Raw genomic sequence first — 17,368 nt, 5'->3', positions numbered from 1 at the left:
TAATAAATATGATAACTAGTAAATTATAAAGGTAAAAACAATCCAGCCTTTACTTGTTTGCTGTTAAAATGATACAATGAAGCTTCAACTGGAGGCCAAAGTGCAGGGAATCAACGTCTACGGTGAGGTTCACAGATCTACAGATGTCCTGTGTCTCTGCAAAGTTGAGGAGTAAACACTCCCTACTCACAATAAAGAGCAAACACCAGGGCCAAGGCCACGTACGTTTCCGTTTCGTGTTTCGCAGCAACCCAGCTGTCCCATGCCACATCCCAGATCCATCTGCTGGCAACCTGGGACAGACCAATTGCAAAAGACCAACCTTAGACTGAACACGTTAAGAAACGATTTTTAAGTCTATACAAGTTTGATGTATTTTTTTAAGATGCGTAAGTATCTTAGAAAGTGATATTTAAAAAGTAGTGTGTCCAATCTCCCCTTTCCTGAAGACTTCATAGTGATGCTTCCTGGGCCCCCTCTTCTTCCTGGAGCCAGTCTTATCTGACACAGAGACTCGACCTCAGCAGCGAGCGTCTGAGTGTCCGGGGCAAGAGCGGGAGCCCCTGAAAACCGGGTCTAAGACTTCTGCATACACTACTTCTCTGCCGTGTCATAGCCCGTGATACAGAATGTTCCTTTCCATCCTTACAATATTTTCCAGTGAAAGTCTGTCAGAACCTTGTTTTGAAATAAAGAAACGGTGTTGCTTATACCAGCTGGCTGCTGGAGAAAATTCTAAATCCTTTGCTTCGCTTACAAAGCCACACACAATTTGACTACAGCCTGCTTTTCCATGGCGGCTCTAAACGGCCACAAACCTTTTGTGTCTTCTCCCAGAGGGTGAGTCTATTTCCCCACCCCTTGAGTACGAGTGCGCCTTGGGACCTGCCCTGAGCAAAAGAATGTGATGGGTGACTTGGCAGCCCAGTCTCCAGAGGTCTTCTGCTCCAGCCTTCTCAGAGCCCTGTGAGGAGACGTCCACGTAAGGAAACCCGCTCAGTCCACTGGACGACGGTGGCTCCCGTGCAGGAGATCCCAGGTGCTCCAACCAATAGCCAGCGCCGGCCAGCAGACGCGAGGATGAGCTTGTACCCACGGCCCAGCAAAGGGACCGGGGGCAGGGTGTCGGGAGACCAGCAGGAAAACCCGGTACGGCAGCGGGGCTGCTCCGCAGAATGACGAGCAAAGAAACAGCTGCCGTGTTAGGCTAAACCTGGGGCGGTGTGTTGTGTGGTGCTGATACACATCACACTGGACCCCACCACCGAAACGTACCGCGAGCACACAGGCTATCAACCAAGCACACGGAGGTCCCCCTGCCTTAGCGTCTTCACACTCACGTTTTCTCCGCTTGCAAGTTCTTCTTCCGGGTCTCTGGCACAGCCGGTTTTCTCTTGCCATTCAGATTTTAGGGGGGCTTCCCCGTCTCCAGACAATCCCGGCGGCCGCTCTGCCATTCTATCAAAGTGTCCTACCTTAATTTCCTCTCGGGAGCACCTATCACCATCTAGGAGTATGTGGTGGCGTTCTCTTCTCGCCGGGAGCCAGGACCACGTCTGTCTTGCTGACTCTTGTGTGGCCAGAAGCCCCCTGCCCTGCTTCCGGATACACTTCCCCCCCACCCGCGGTGCACGTCATATGCCCAGCTGCCACACATTCACTCTCACGTGGCCTAGAGGTGTGTGTTTGCATTCGTAACTGAGCACAACAGCCTTGCTGATTACCGAGGGCTCTGCACTGGAGACTGGGTTGAGGACGGTAACATGGCCCGTCTCGTGTAATCCTCAGAGCCCCTCCAGCCAACAGGTGTATCACCCCCATTTTATAGATGAAGAGCCCAGGCTCTTCAATCACGGGCTGTGATTGTCGCCGCCAGTGTTCATACCTAGGCCAACTGGACTCTGGCACCTATGTGCTCCCCCGTCCACACTCTTTCATTTCCTTTTTTTAATTTTTTAACATTTTTTTTACGTTTATTCATTTTTGAGAGACAGAGAGAGACAGAGCACAAGTGGGGGAGGGGCAGAGAGAGAAGGAGACACAGAATCCAAAGCGGGCTCCGGGCTCCGAGCCGTCGGCACAGAGCCCGACCTGGAGCTTGAACCCACGAACCAAGAGATCATGACCTGAGCCGAAGTCGGACGCTCAAACGACTGAGCCCCCCAGGCGCCCCGTACACTATTCCATTTCTTAAACTCCCATCTGCATTGCTTTCTTTCCTTGAGTGCAGTGAAAACTCCCTGAGAATCATAATCATGGACCATGTCTCATTCTCTGTCTTTTTCTCAGTACCTCACACCCATTAGTGCTCAAAATAAACTTACTGGCTAATTATCAAATGACATTAAATGGTCAAATTGGGTATGATCAAGGAACAGGATAGCCATACAATTTTGTAAATTATCAGTAGAAAATTGCCATTTCTGGGTTAGTACTTTTCAAATAATATGCAGTGAAGGAAGAGATAGTTAACACAATTATCCTTCTTAGAGAGGCACCTCGGGGTCTTAAAGTGCCTTGGAGACAGGCATCACGGTAATTATCACATCACCACAGAGGAGACCTTAGAGCTCTAACTGATAGATGCTGGATCACTATAGTACTTACATTTATTGCCTGGCCGGTCTTTTGAATAAATAATACTTTTATAATGAACTTGTAACGGTGGTACCCAAATTCTTTCACTGCTGACAATATGCGGTCTGCTAATTCAAGTGACAAATGAGAGAAGACTTCATCATCATATTTGACATCTTTAAGACTTTCCTTCAAAAAAATAGAAAAAATATTTTAATCTTCAAACCAAATATCTTCTACATAAAAATTCAAGAAAACATGTATCTAAAAAATACATATAACTTTAAAAAAATACATGCATTCCTAACCAAATGATATGAAATGTATGTTGTGCTTACCAGTTTGTTTCAATAACAATGTTGAATAAAATTTATTTTGGTTTTTAATTACATTCAATTGCTCTCCATCACCAACCCTCGGGCTGTAAGTTTTCCTTCACTGGATCACCCCATCAGACAGCAGGGAGACACAGGGGAATTTTAAAAGAATGCTTCTGGGAATTCTTAGGGTAGACAAAGGAAATCTTTCTATAATTTACATGTTTGTGAAAATTCAGACTTTAGTTTTCCTAAGGCTTGGGTTTCCTGGACCAGAGCCTGTACCCTGTGATCCCATCCTCCGTGGCCCATTTGCTGTGATCTCCATCCTCCACGGCCTGTACTCTGTGATCCTGTCCTTCGCAGTCTTCCTGAACCGAAGCCACCTCTCCAACCCTTTCCCCATGGCTTCTCTGTGGACTCCCGGCGAGCACTGAGGAGATGGAAAGCTTCTGGCCATGTCTGCTGTGGATTAATCACAGCTGGGGAGACAGATGTGAGCCATGAAGCGCGAGGCGTTCCTACAAACCGGAAGCAGACTGGACCACCTAGTGAGCAGACTGCAGGCGTCTTTGACTGACTTTGACCTACTGATTCAGACCAATGAATTAACCACAGTTCTGGGTCCCGCCATAACAGATGAACTCCTACCAGCTAATTGTATAGGCAAGTAAAAACAAAGAGTTTTGAGTCCCTTCTAGAATGCTGCTGGACCTAAAACTGGGTGTAGAAGCATTCATTTCCCTTAGGCATTTGGCTGTGGCTCCATCTTTCAAACGCTTCGCAACATCCATTCTCTCTTCTGAATCTGCCCAACGGACCTCAGGCTTCGCCTCCCCAGATGCTGTTATTTAACAAGTAATGACTGTAATGAGTGCTTGCTATAGGAAGATGCCCGCAAGCTCCATCAGGAAACACTATTATTTCTGCATGTAGAACTATGTTGAATTTTCCATGAACCCAAGGGAAAATCCCTGGCCTCTTTATGACCCCTAGTCATCCACCTACATATCCAATCAGCTGTTTTAGGCCCCATGATGCTCAGTGCAATTCTGCAAATTATCCTATGTAAATACAATTTGAAATCAGTAAGTCTGAACTTAGTCTATGTAGTAAGGCCAAGCAAGGGACACGTGATAATGTATACTTTCATGTCACAAATGCTTGCTGTTAATTAGATAGGAGAAGAAGGTAATCAATAATTATTTTAATGTATCAAATTGAGTTGAATTTCTCTATTTCCCAAAGCCATGAGTCATAATATCATTGCCAAATATCATCCGACAGTTATTAGTTTAGGTTAGAAATGTACCTGTCTATAGTAGTGGAGGGAGGTTAGAGTAGGCCTCCTAAATATTCTTCCGTATCAATAAAAGTTAATTCACTTAAAGAATTAATTTTGCTATGATTAAAGGAGTACTAAATATTTATACAAAATAAATTAGATGCTTTCTTCCCAACAGCTAGCTCACATCAGTTGTTACTGAAGGAATGTACCTTGTAAACTGGAGGTTAAGAAAAGTGATGAAGGAATTATCTTCATCTGAACAATGCAGCCTTCAGATACCAATACTAGTATAAATAACATTGGTCTTCATGTTAGTAATACAGTATTCAGTTCGTTACATTGAAGCAGCTATTTTGGACTAGTCTGGGAACAAGTGCCTGAGTTTCAAACAACTGTCTTAAAAGAACTTTAGATTCCAGCAAGTTTAAAGAAGAAAACCTATGCATCATTGGCGGCTGCCTGTCCTTAGACGTGTTAGTACACAGGAACCAACTTTCCACACATACACAGTGTGTTTTATTTAACTCATTCCTCCAAATACGGGCAAACGTGGAATGTAAGGGATAAATAATTTATGGATAATTAGGAGTTGAATGAAATAACAAAAGAATATTTCCTTTAAATCTAGCTTATAGCATCGATGTGAAGATTCTTGAGTATGAATACAAAGTACTTTCATATTTTCAGAGATAAATGCTACAAAAAGTCAGTGAGGGTAAATATACGGTCATAAAGCTTAACACAGTTTATCAAACCTCCGAAGCTTAGATATTGCTATCATATGTACTCATCAACCTACCTTTAATATCTGCTGGACTTTAGTTTCCACGGAATGAGCTTGGAATTTTTTCAATGGCTCCATTCTATATGAATTAGCAAACTTTAATTTTGCCAGGGCACTCTTCCATTCTTTACCTAAATCAGCAATTGAATCATCAAATGGAGGCTCTACATACTGAACATCATGAAATGATTCTCTCAGTCTTTCTCTCAAAATTTGCGCATACTGAAAAGAGGGGGGGAGAAGAAGAGAGAAAGATTATTTCTTAAATTGTAAAATGAAATTTTAGATTTAAGAACCCTAGTGCAATGGGACAAAGCTGACACAGACTTTGGAAATCCATTCTGACTTCCGTGATTAAGAGGTTGTTAAATCGTACATTTACTAATTCACTCCTGGCTATCGATTTGGTAAAGGGGAGAGAAAAAAAAGAATCTAGCTAGCTAGCTGTCATCCCTCTATTTATCTATAAACACAAACACATACGAACACAAATTTGCATACATATATTTAAAATATCCATGGAAGATACAAAGACCTGGAAAGAAGACAGGCTGCAGAGAGGGCAACTGGGTGGCTAGGAGACAGTCATGTAAAGAAAACTCAAGTTTTCTACCCCGAAGTTATGAAAATATTATCCTTTATTGTCTCCTTATAATTTTAATTATTTTAATTTTATTTAGTCATCTTTGACTAATTAATACTATTATTTACATAAGTCATTTGCATATTTACATAACATAACATTACATAAATCTTAAGTTGAAAAGAATGTATTGATTTGGTACATACGTTATTCTATGCTTTTTCAACATTCATTCTGTGACATTCAACACTCCTTAAAGAAATATTTATTTGGTGCCTAATATGGTCCAGAGAAATGTCCGAGGCTCTGAAGTTACAGGGGTGAGCCTTATTGAAATAGCTAGGAATTAATTGTTCTGCTTGTGTTAATTCATAGTCAAGACATCTGCATTTATGGAGTTATCCGGCTAGTGGAGAGGAGGGCTGATCGACAACTAAGAAGTATTTAGGAGGGGTGCCTGGGTGGCTCAGTCGGTTGAGCTTCCGACTTCAGCTCAGGTCAAGATCTCATGGTCTGTGAGTTCGAGCCCCGTGTCAGGCTCTGTGCTGACAGCTCAGAGCCTGGAGCTGCTTCGGATTCTGTGTCTCCCTCTCTCTCTGACCCTCTGATCCCCCATTCATGCTCTGTCTCTCTCTGTCTCAAAAATAAATAAACATTAAAAAAAATAAATAATAATAAATAAAAAATAATAAAAAAAAAGTATTTAGGAAAACAAGCTAACTTAAATAGTGGCAATTGCTATAAAATCCCATGACTTGGTAGAAACTCCTGTGAAGGTCTATTTAGACTGAATGATCAGAGAAGGCCCCTCAGCCCCAAAAGAACAGGAAATAGAAAGGGCAGAGGCTTCAAGGCAAAAACTTAGTGTGCTCTAAGAGCAGGTTTGTGCTCGGTGTATCTCAAGTGTTCTGAACGAGGCAGAGTGGTGACACAACGAAGCTAGGAAGGCAACCAAGGAGTAAGCTGTGCAGCACTGAATAGAATGTGGTAAGGGCTTTGGATCTTATTCTCAGAACAGTGAGAAGCCGCTGGAAAAATTTAAGCGAGCAAGTGATATGTTCTAAATTACAGTTTTAAAAGGTCATTCTGGTGGTGTGGTGAGTGGATTACAGGGAGATCAGGGCCTGGATGAAGGTAATAACTTTACAATGTTTTTAACAAATAATGTTAACTAAACAACTCCATAGATTTATAATCACTTTTCTAACCAGGCACATGGTTTGCTTTGACATTTGTGTAAGAATCTGTACTTCCTGGGCACCCGAGGGGCTCAGTCGGTTAAGCTCCTGACTTGGTTTCTGCTCAAGTCATGATCTCACAGTTCGTGAGATTAAGCCCAACGTGGGGCTCTGTGCTGACAGCATGGAACCTGCCTGGGGTTCTCTCTTTCTCCCTCTCTTTCTGCCCCTCCCCTGATCTTGCTCTCTCTCTTCCTGTCCCTCAAAATAAATTAACTTTTTAAAAAAAAAGAATTTTTATTTCCCGGGATTTTTTTTATGTTAACACAAATCTTTCAATTTATTCTGAAGCATTTATTATTTTGGTGTTCTTTTGATGAGCCTTTAAGGTGACTTAAAAACACATTTTATGGTTTTAGGAATTGTTTTAATGTAGAATTACTGCTGCACCCAGCTATTAACCTTTTATTTATTTTAATGTTTATTACTTCTAGATTTTTCTAAATATATAATACAGGTCTACATATTTCTATCCTCCCTCCTCCTTTTCATATCTTACTGCAGAGGCCAATAGTTTAAAATGTATATATTAAAAATCACAATCCTACGAGTATTGTGAGAGAGTATTTATTCTCTACCACTGATGCTTCTATATGTGGCTGAAACTGGCACTGGAGCAACACTTCCCCTTCTGCACCCCTCTGAGGGGGTTTATCTGACTGGGCAGTTGGCGAGAGAAAGAACCTTTTCTTTTTCAGTTTAGTGTAGTCTTCCAGCTCTTCTCTTCACATCTGATTATAACAAGTACATATCACCTGTCTCACCACCGCATATATTTCGTAGAGATAGGCCATCATCTTAGACATACGTCATTGTCCAGCTGTGCCGTGACTACTTGGGTCAGCTGATTTAATTTGAGTAGAAAGGTTACCATTTGCCGGCCTATTTTTCATCATTAATAGTTTGTTAATATGGTTATATGATTTTTGAATATTTAACCAACCTTGAATTCCTGGAAAAAACCTCACTTAAACTTAATATACCATCATCATTATCATCATCATCATCATCATCATCATCATCATCATCTTTTATAGGATGTTTGTACCTTTGACGCCCTTCACCCATTTTTATTTTTAGATTTCACATATAGTGAGATCATTCAGTATTTGTCCGACTTATTTCACTTAGCCTAATGCTCTCAACGTCCACACGCATTATTGCAAATGGCAAGATCTCATTCTTTTTTTATGGCTGATATATATATTTAGGTTGTTTTTATATGTTGGCTATTGTAAATAATGCTGCAATAAATATAGGAATACATATATCTTTTAAAATTAGTGTTTTCATTTTCTTTGGACAAATACCCAGAAATGGAATTGCTGAATTGTATGGTAGTTCTACTTTTAATTTTTTGAGGAAACTCAACACTGTTTTGCATAGTGGCAGTACCAATTTACATTCTTACCAACAGTGCAAGAGAACCCTCTTCTTTTCTCCACATCCTTGCCAACCCTTGTTGGAACCCTTTTCTCCACATCCTTGCCAACACTTGTTATCTCTTGTCTTTTCGACAATAGTCAATCTAAGGGGTGAGGTAACATCTCACTGTGCTTTTGATGTGCATTTTCCTGATAATTAGGGATCTTGAGCATTGTTTCATGTACTTGTTGGCCATCTAGATGTCTTCTTTGGACAATACCTATGCAGATCTTCTGGCCATTTTTTAATTCAATTGCTAGATTTATTTGCTGTTCAGTTTAATGAGTTCTTTATATATTTTGGATACTAAACCTTATCAGATATGTGATTTGCAAATAATCTCTCCCATTCAGTAGGTTGCTTTTTCATTTTCTTGATTTCCTTTGCTGTGCACAAACTTTTTAGTTTGCTGTAGCCCCACCTTTTTATTTTTGCTTTGTTGCCTTTGCTTTCGGAGTTAGATCAAAAAATCATCACCAAGACTGAGGTCAAGGAGTTTACTGCCTATGTTTTCTTTTTGTAGTTTTATGGTTTCAGGCCTTAATCTATTTTGAGTTTATTTTTGTGTACATGTAGGATAGTGGTCCAGTTTTCCCAACACCAACTATTGAAAAGACTGTCCTTTCCCCATTATATATTCTTGGCTCCTTTGTTATAATTATTAATTTTTTTAATGTTTATTTATTTTTGAGAGACAGAGTGTGAATGGGGGAGGGGCAGAGAGAGAGGGAGACACAGAATCCGAAGCAGGCCTCTTAGCTGTCAGCACAGAGCTTGATGCGGGGCTCAAACCCACAAACTGTGAGATCATGGCCTGAGCCGAAGTCAGACACTTAACTGAGCCACCCAGGTGCCCCTCCTTTGTTATAAATTAATTCACCATAAATGTGTGTGTTTATTTCTGGACTCTATTCCGTTCTATTGGCTTATGTGTCTGTTTACGCCAGTGCCATACTGTTTTGATTGTTATAGCTTCATAACACAGTTTGAAATCAGAAAGTGAGATGCTTCCAGCTTTGTTCTTCTTTCTCCATATTGCTTTGGATATTTAAGGTTTTTTGTGATTCCATATAAAATTTGGGATTACTTATTCTATGAAAAATGCCATTGGAATTTTATTAGGGATTGCACTGAATCTGTAGATTGCTTTGGGTAGTATGTACAATTTAATATTAATTCTTTCAATTTATGAGCATTGAATATCTTTCCATTTATTTGTGTCTTCTTCAATTCCTTTCATCAGTGTCCTATAGTTTTCACTGTAGAGGACTTTCACCTCCTTGGTTAAATCTAGCCCTAGACATTTTATTGTCTTTTATGCAGTTGTAAATGGGATTGTGTTCTTAATTTCTTTCTGATAGTTTGTGTATAGAAATGCAATCGATTTTTTGTACATTGATTTTGTATCCTGTAATTTTACTAAATTTGTTTATTAGTTCTAACAGTTGTTTGAGGGAGTCTTTAGGGTTTATAATATCATGTCATACACAAATAGTGACAGTTTTACTTTTTCCTTTCCTAATTTGGTTGCCTTTTCCTTCTTTCTCCTAATTTCTCTGGCTAGGATTTCCAATACAATGTTGAAGAAAAGTGGTGAGAGTGGGTGTCCTTATTTTATTCCTGGACTTAGAGGAAAAGCTTTTAGGTTTTCACCATTGAGCATCATGTTCACTGTGAGCTTGTCAGATATGACCTTTGTTATGATGAGGTATGTTCCCTCCATAACCACTTTGTTGAGTGTTTTTATGATAAGTGGAGATTGAGTTTTACTCACTGCTTTTACTGTTATCTATTGAGATGTTAAGATTTTTATCCTTCATTTTGCTAACGCACTATCTTGTACTGTTGGAGGTTTTGAACCACCTTTGCATCTCTGGAACAAATCCCACTTGATCATGGTGTATGATCCTTTTAATATATTGTAAAATTTAGTTTGCTAATATTTTGTTGAGGATTTTTGCATCTAACATTCATCATGTTTATTGGCCTGTAGTCTTCTGTGGTATCCTTGTATAGTTTTGGTATCAGGGTAATGTGGTCTCATGAAATTAGTTTGGATGTGTTCCTCCTCTTTTATTCTTTTGAAGAATTTGAGGATATTGCTATTCATTCTTCTTTGAATGTTTAGAATTCATTAGTGAAGCCATCTGGCCCTGGACTTTTGTTTGTTGGGAGGCTTTGGTTTACTGATTCAATCTCCTTACTAGTAATTGCTCTGTTTGGATTTTTCAATTTTAGGAATTTATCCATTTTTTCCTGGGTTGTCAAGTTGTTGGCATATCTGGTAGTAATACTGGTAGTAATCTCTTATGATCCTTTGTATTTCTGTGGTAACAGTTGAAATGTCTCCTCTTTCATTCTGATTTTGAGCCCTCTCCCTTTATTTCTTGGTGAATATAGATAAAGGTTTGTCAATTTTATCTTTTCAAAGAACAACTTCTTAATTTCACTGATCTTTTCTGTTGTCCTTTTAGTCTCCATTTACTTCTGCTCAAATATTTCCTCATTTCTACTAACTTTGGGTCTTTTTCCAGTCCTTGAAGTATAAAGCTAGATTGCTTATTTGAGATCTTTGTTTTTTGATATAGGCATTTGTTATGAAACCCCCTCTTGGAAATGCTTTTGTTGCAGTCTATAAATTTTGGTATGTTGTATTTCCATTTTCATTTGTCACATGGAATTTTTAAACTTTTTTGATTTTTACATTGACACATTCGTTGTTCCCTAGAATATTTTTAATCCTCACGTATTGTGAGTTTTTGTTTTCTTCTTATAATTGACTTCTAGTTCCATACCATTGTGGTTGGTAACAATGCTTCATATTTTAGTCTCCTTAAATTTATGAAGACTTATTTTGTGGCCTAACATGTGATAGGTCCTGGAGAATGTTCCATATGTACTTGAGAAGAATGTGTATTCTGCTTCTGGATGGAATGTTCTGTACATATCTGTTAAGTCCATCTGGTCTAATATGTCATTTAAGGCTGATGTTTTCTTACTTTTTGTCTGAATAATCTACCCATTGATGTAAGTGGGGTGCTAAAGTCTCCTAATGCTATTGTATTGCTATTTCTCCCTTTATGTCTGTTAGTGTTTGCTTTATGTACTTAGGGGCTCCTGTATTAGGTACAATATATATATATTTTGTCTTTCTTCTATGTTGTTGTATTTAATTTGCTAGAGTTTTGTTAAGAATTTTTGCATCTATGTTCATGAGGAATATTGGTATGTTTTCTTGTTATTATTCTGGTTTTGACAGCAAGGTAAATGCTGGCCTCATAGGATGAATTGGGAAGAATTCCCTTCTCTTCATTTTTCCAGAACACTAGAATATTTGGCAAAACTCACCATAAAAGCCATGTGGGCCTGGAGTTTTCTTTATGGAAAGGTTTTACACAACATAGTCACTTTTTTAAATAGATATACGGACCATTCAGGGTATCTATTATTTCTAGAGTGAGCTACAGTAGTTTGTCTATATATCAGTTTGCTAGACCTGCCATAACAAAATACCACAGACCAGGTAGCTTAAACAACAGAAATTTATTGGCGCACAATTCTGGAGGCTGGAAATGCAAGATCAAATTGCCAGCAGGATTGGTTTCTCCTAAGGCCTCTCTCTTGCAGATGGCTGCTGTCTTGCTGCCTCCTCACACAGTTATTCTGTTGTGCATGCTTTGCCCTATGTATCTGTGCCCTAATCTCCTTTTCTCAAAAGGACACAAGTGAGACTGGATTAGGGCATACCCTAACAGTCTCAATCTAACTTAGTTAGCTCTTTAAAGGCCCCATCTCCATATACCCTCACATCCTGAGGTACTGGGGATTAGGGCTTTAACATATGAATCCTAGGGGAACACGGTTCAACTCATATTTGTGTTTTCCAAGGAACTTGTGCATTTTATCCAAGTTGTTGAAATTAGGATCATAGATGTTTTTGGTATTTATGATCTTTTTAAAATGTTTATCGGGTCTGTAGTGATTCTTCTTTTTCATTCCTGGTATTGAGAATTGGTCTTTTTATTTTCTTTTCCTGATTAGTCTGGCTTCAGCAAGGGTTGGCAAACTTTCTCTCTCTCGCCAGCTAGTGAATATTTATGCATTGCGGGCCAGCTGTGGTAGTAGCCACTGTTTCTCTTCTTCCAACTGTCCCCTTTCCTCCTCTGCATCCCCCGTCTCCATCTATCCTTTTAAAATTACCTTTTAAAAACATACAAGCCATTCTTAGCTCATAGGCTGTACAAAAATAGGTAGCAAGCTAGATTTGTCCTATAGGCTGTTGTTTGTCAACTTTTAGGCTGGAGGTTTATCAAGTTTATTGATCTTTCCAAAATATTTTTGGTTTCACTAATCTTCTTGTTTTTAGTTTGCTATTTCATTGACTTTCACTTTTTATTACCTCCTGACTTTTGTTTGAGTTTAGACTTGAAATTTTTCTAATATAGGTATTTAGGGCTACAAATTTCCCCAAGTACTGCTATAGGTACACCCTACAGTTTTTGAAATGTTGTATTTTCATTCAGTTGAAAATATCTTCTTTCATTTTCTTTTACCCTGGGTTATTCAGAAGTGTGTCATTTAATTTTCAGACAATTTACATTTTTCAATATACCCTTCTGTTAACGATTTCTGATTTATTCCATTATGGTCAAAGATACTTTGGTATCTTGGTCAAAATACTTTGTGTTACCTGACTCCTTTTAAAGTTATTGGGACTTGTTTCCTGTCCCAGGAGATATTCTTAGTGATGTCTCATGCACACTTTTTAAGTTTATTTATTTTGAGAGAAAGTTTGAGTGGAAAAGGGGCAGAGAGAGGAGAGAGGAAGAACCCCAGACTCCACACTCCCGGTGTGGAGCCCCATGTGGGGTTCAAACTCAGGAACCATGAGGTCATGACCTGAGCTGAAGTCGGTTGCTGAGCTCACTGAGCTAACCAGGTGCCCCTCATGTGCACTTCTAAAGAACATTTACTCAGCTGAGGTTGCATGGAGTATGTGATTAAAGTGCACTAATACAAGTTATTATTGTTCCTTTATATTCTTTTATATCTTTATTAGTTTTTGTCTATTTGTTCCATCAATTATTGATAGAGATACTTATATTGAAATTTCCATCTGTAATTATGGATGTCAATTTCTGTAAGGATACATGAAATTCTTGTTTCCTGTATTTCAAAGCTTTGACTTTAGGTGCAAAAAAACCTTAAGACTGTTAGGCCTTTCTGATGAATTGACTTTTCAACATTACGAAATGATTCCCTTTATCTCTTATAATATTGTTAGAAATGTATTTTGTTTGATACTAATATATGTACTCCAGTATTCTATTAGTCTTCACATGGTATATCTTTTCCCATCCTTTCTTTAGTGTTTCTTGTAGACAATATATAGTTTCATCTTGTATTTTGTACTGAGTACAATCTTGTACTCAGATTTCATAAGTAATCTGAATTTTAATTGGGGTATTTATAACATTTACACTTAACGTAATTATCATGGTTATGTTTAATCCTTGCTTTGCTTTTATTTTTGTAAAGATTTTAAGTAATCTCTACACCCAACATGGGGCTCAAACTTACAACCTCAAGATCAAGAGTCACATGCTCTACCAACTGAGCTAGCCAGGTGCCCCTGTTCTTTGTATTTTTTAGGCTTTCCTTTAAGTATCTTTCATGATTCACCTGTTATCTGTTGGCCTAGTAACTTTATTGTTTCCCAGTGGTAGTTTTAGGCTTGATAGTATGTATCTTTATCAGTCTACTTTCTTTTTTAATTTTTTTTTTAATGTTTATTTATTTTTGAGACAGAACACGAACGGGGGAGGGTCAGAGAGAGAGGGAGACACAGAATCTGAAGCAGGCTCCAGGCTCTGAGCTGTCAGCACAGAGCCCAACGCAGGGCTCAAACTCACGGACCGTGAGATCATGACCTGAGCCGAAGTCGGACGCCCAACCGACTGAGCCACCCAGGTGCCCCTATCAGTCTACTTTCAAGTCATATTATGCCACTTCACATACAGCAAGAGTCCTACAATGGAATATGCCTCCTCCTGCCAACTCTCTGGTCTTTGTGCTAGAATTGTCATGTATTTTACTTCTATAAATAAAATGTTTTGGGGGCACAAGCCCCAAAATATGTTATTCTGGATTTAATCAGCCAATAATCTTTTTAAAAAAAACTTTATTTTTGGAGAGAGAGAGAGTGCATGAGCACATGCAAGCAGGGGAGCGGCAGAGAGGACAGAGGATCTGAAGTGGGCTCTGTGCTGACAGCAGAGTCTGACATGGGGCTCAGATTCATGAACTGTGAGATCACAGCCTGAGCCAAAGTCTGACTCTTGGCCAACTGAGCCACCCAGGCTCCCCACAGTAATGCTGAAAAAAAATATATTTACCTACATATTTACCACTCTCAATGTTTTCTATTCTTTCATCTAGATATTTACAACTCTTATCATATTCCTTTTGCCTGAAGGATTTCCTTTCACATATCAGATAGCATAGGTCTGTTGGTGAGTTTTCATTTTCATATATCTGAAAAACCCATTATTTTGCCTCTGTTTTTGAAAAATATTTTCACTGGGTATAGAATTCAAGGTTGATGGTTCTTTCAACTTTAAAGATACTTTAAAGTAATGAAAGATGCTTCAGTGTTCTGGCTTGCATTGTTTCTGGTGAAAAACCTATTTTCATTTCATCATTCTTCAGTACTTAGTTTTCTGATTTTCTCCATTGCTTAAAATCATTGATTTTAAGCAGTTTGACTACTACATGTCTCAGCATAATTTTCTTCCATGTTTCTTGTGCTTGAAGTTCACTGAGTTTCTTGGATTTGTGGGTTTATAGTTTTGTTTGTCAATTTCTGATATTCTATATATATATATATATTTTGTATCAGAAATTTCCCCACATCTCATTTTGTCTCCTAATATATTTTCTTCAGGCCTTCTTTCTATTGCTGTCTTTAGGTTCACCAATCCTCTCTTCTGCAGTGTCCAATCTATTTCCATTCAGTGTATTCTACATCTCTGACATTGTTATTTTTCAACTGTAGGGTTTCATTTGGATTTCACATACTCAATTTTTTCTGTACATTTTTGCACATACAGAATGCATTAACTGTTTTATAATATGAATATTATATAACTGTTTTAATTTGACAAAAACTAATACAGTAATTTTTTCACAGTAACTAGAGATCTTTTATATTAACTCTGTCTTTGCCGTTTGTCATTTCTGAGTGCTCTTACTGTTTCCTCTCACTTTAGGTTGTATTTTCCTGTTTCTTTGAGAGTCTGCAAATATTTTATTGGACACAAGATCCTGTAAATTTCACCCTCATTTTTGGTATGTACTTCTGCATTCCTTTGAGTTCTCTTGAGCTTTTTTCTAGCATGTAGTAACAGAAACAGTTTAATTCTCTGGAGGTTTGCTTTTGAGCTCTGATAGACCAGCCTAGAAAAATCTTGGAGTCTAGTGCTATTTCTTCCCCCAGTACTGAGACAACACACTTCTTGGCACTCTAACCAATGCCCTATGGTTTTCCACACTTACTGGGGGGAAAGCAAATGATTTTGTGGGAGTGCAAGGATTTTTTTTCTGCTCCCTTTGGTGGCTTCCTTACCAGATGCACTGATGCACTAAGCTGAAGACTTGAGGAAAATCCTTTGCAGATCCTTGGGGCTGTTTGTACAGCTCATTCCTCTTCAATACTCTGCTCTGCACTCATACCAGCTTTATCTACCCTGGCTCCCAAATCCTTCTCAGCTAAGCAAGACCTCTCCACAGGTGTGGGCTGCAATCCCTCATCAAGCAGTCAGGGGTAATCTTGGGGTTCACTGTTCCTGTTTCTCCCCCCCTGAGATCAGGATCCTGTCTTGTTTTACATCCCATCAATGGTAAAACCACTGTTTCACACATCTTGTGCTATTATCAGTAGTTTCTGGTAGGAGTAATTCCATGTTGGCTGCAAGTAGAAGTCCTTCATCAGAAATCTGTTTTATTTGCAGCCTGTGTTACATGTCAGTTGGAAAAAAGAGGTATTATTAGCTCCCTACACCTCCCCAAAACAAAATCTGCATTTTGTTCTTTTCTATTAAGAGAATGCTTCTCTAGAGTAACTGCCTTCTTTCCCCCCACAATATACTCAAGGGGTACAACTACACTGCATCCTTCACAGTGGCTTCCAACTGCAACGATCCCCTTGGGGATACAGCATGCGTGTGTGGTTTGAAAATGACAGATTCTAACGTGAAAACTCACACCTCTACCATTTCTTCCTTATATATAATATGGGTCTTCTGATTCGGTTTTCCTTCTATCATCTTATCCCTTCACTAAGGAAGAATCTTTGCAATCACGTCTCTCCTGCATCCTGTCCATTTCGGCTCCGACGAAGTAGAAGAAACCGTTACACAAGTAGACCAGCAGTCCCAGGACATAGGTTCCAGTCTCAGCTCGGTCATTACAGTTTTGTACTGTAAATGTTCTTTTCACTTTAGGTCTCAATACAAGATGGGAGTCTCGATTACAGTGATGGTACTCGGACTACGGTCTTCCAGAAATCCCGGTGTTATTCCACCAATACACTTGAATGGCATCTTCCATTAATTCCAGACTAGAAATTAATAGGCAGAATATTTTCAATTTAACTTTTTTTCCTCCCGTATGTCCCTCAAATACCGAGCCCGCTGGTGTTTCTTAAAACTCAAAACATCTCGTCGTGTGCTTGGCACACGCGCCACGTTTCCTTCCTTCCAGGCAGCGCGCACACACACGTGCCCGGCCGGACAACGGCCCTGGTCTGAGCGTGGCACTAACCACCCCGGCATCAGGCGTCCAGCGGAGCGTGGAGGGAGACGGCCGCTCCCGACAGCCGCGCCGCGCCGCCGGCCACCGCACTCCGAGCCCCAGCGGGGGTCGGCGCAGCCCCGCCGTCCCCGCACTCACTGCCTCCTTCTCGAACATGCTGGGCCTCCTCTCCTTCCGAGGCTGCGGCGGCGGCTGCAAGTGAGGGGCCGGGACGGCCGCCGATTTCCCGCCGTGACCGCCCTTCTCCATGCCGCCCGCTCGCCACCACGCCCAGCGACCCGCCTCCGCCCTTCCCAAGCGCCTAGGCCGCGTCCCGCGAGAGCTCAAGTCGCGCGCCTGCGCCGC

At 39.9% G+C, this 17,368-nt stretch overlaps 1 protein-coding gene across 3 annotated transcripts; it reads right to left on the bottom strand.

Annotated features, from left to right (window-relative positions):
* Nucleotides 1–23: 23 nt before the first annotated feature.
* On the bottom strand, nucleotides 24–17,348 carry DYNLT2 (dynein light chain Tctex-type 2). 3 transcript variants are annotated; one of them, XM_027056422.2, is made up of 4 exons: nucleotides 17,162–17,348; nucleotides 4,982–5,188; nucleotides 2,608–2,766; nucleotides 24–293 (listed from the first exon to the last, which is right to left on the bottom strand). In XM_027056422.2, the coding sequence occupies exons 1-4, from the start codon at nucleotides 17,270–17,272 to the stop codon at nucleotides 183–185; spliced, it is 588 nt and encodes a 195-aa protein (XP_026912223.1). In that variant the 5' UTR covers nucleotides 17,273–17,348; the 3' UTR covers nucleotides 24–182. The 3 variants fall into 3 exon arrangements, 1 of the variants encoding a protein (XP_026912223.1); XR_008298190.1 differs by lacking the exons at nucleotides 24–293; nucleotides 2,608–2,766 and adding an exon at nucleotides 2,782–3,738 and having other exon boundaries at nucleotides 15,837–17,306; XR_008298191.1 differs by lacking the exons at nucleotides 24–293; nucleotides 2,608–2,766 and adding an exon at nucleotides 2,782–3,738 and having other exon boundaries at nucleotides 16,477–17,306.
* Between the last annotated feature and the right edge of the window lie 20 nt (nucleotides 17,349–17,368).

This window comes from Acinonyx jubatus, chromosome B2 (genome assembly GCF_027475565.1).
Source record: "Acinonyx jubatus isolate Ajub_Pintada_27869175 chromosome B2, VMU_Ajub_asm_v1.0, whole genome shotgun sequence".
Classification (NCBI taxonomy): domain Eukaryota; kingdom Metazoa; phylum Chordata; class Mammalia; order Carnivora; family Felidae; genus Acinonyx; species Acinonyx jubatus.
The sequence above is the reverse complement of the archived record's forward strand: the minus strand, read 5'-3'. Positions and strand labels throughout refer to the sequence as shown.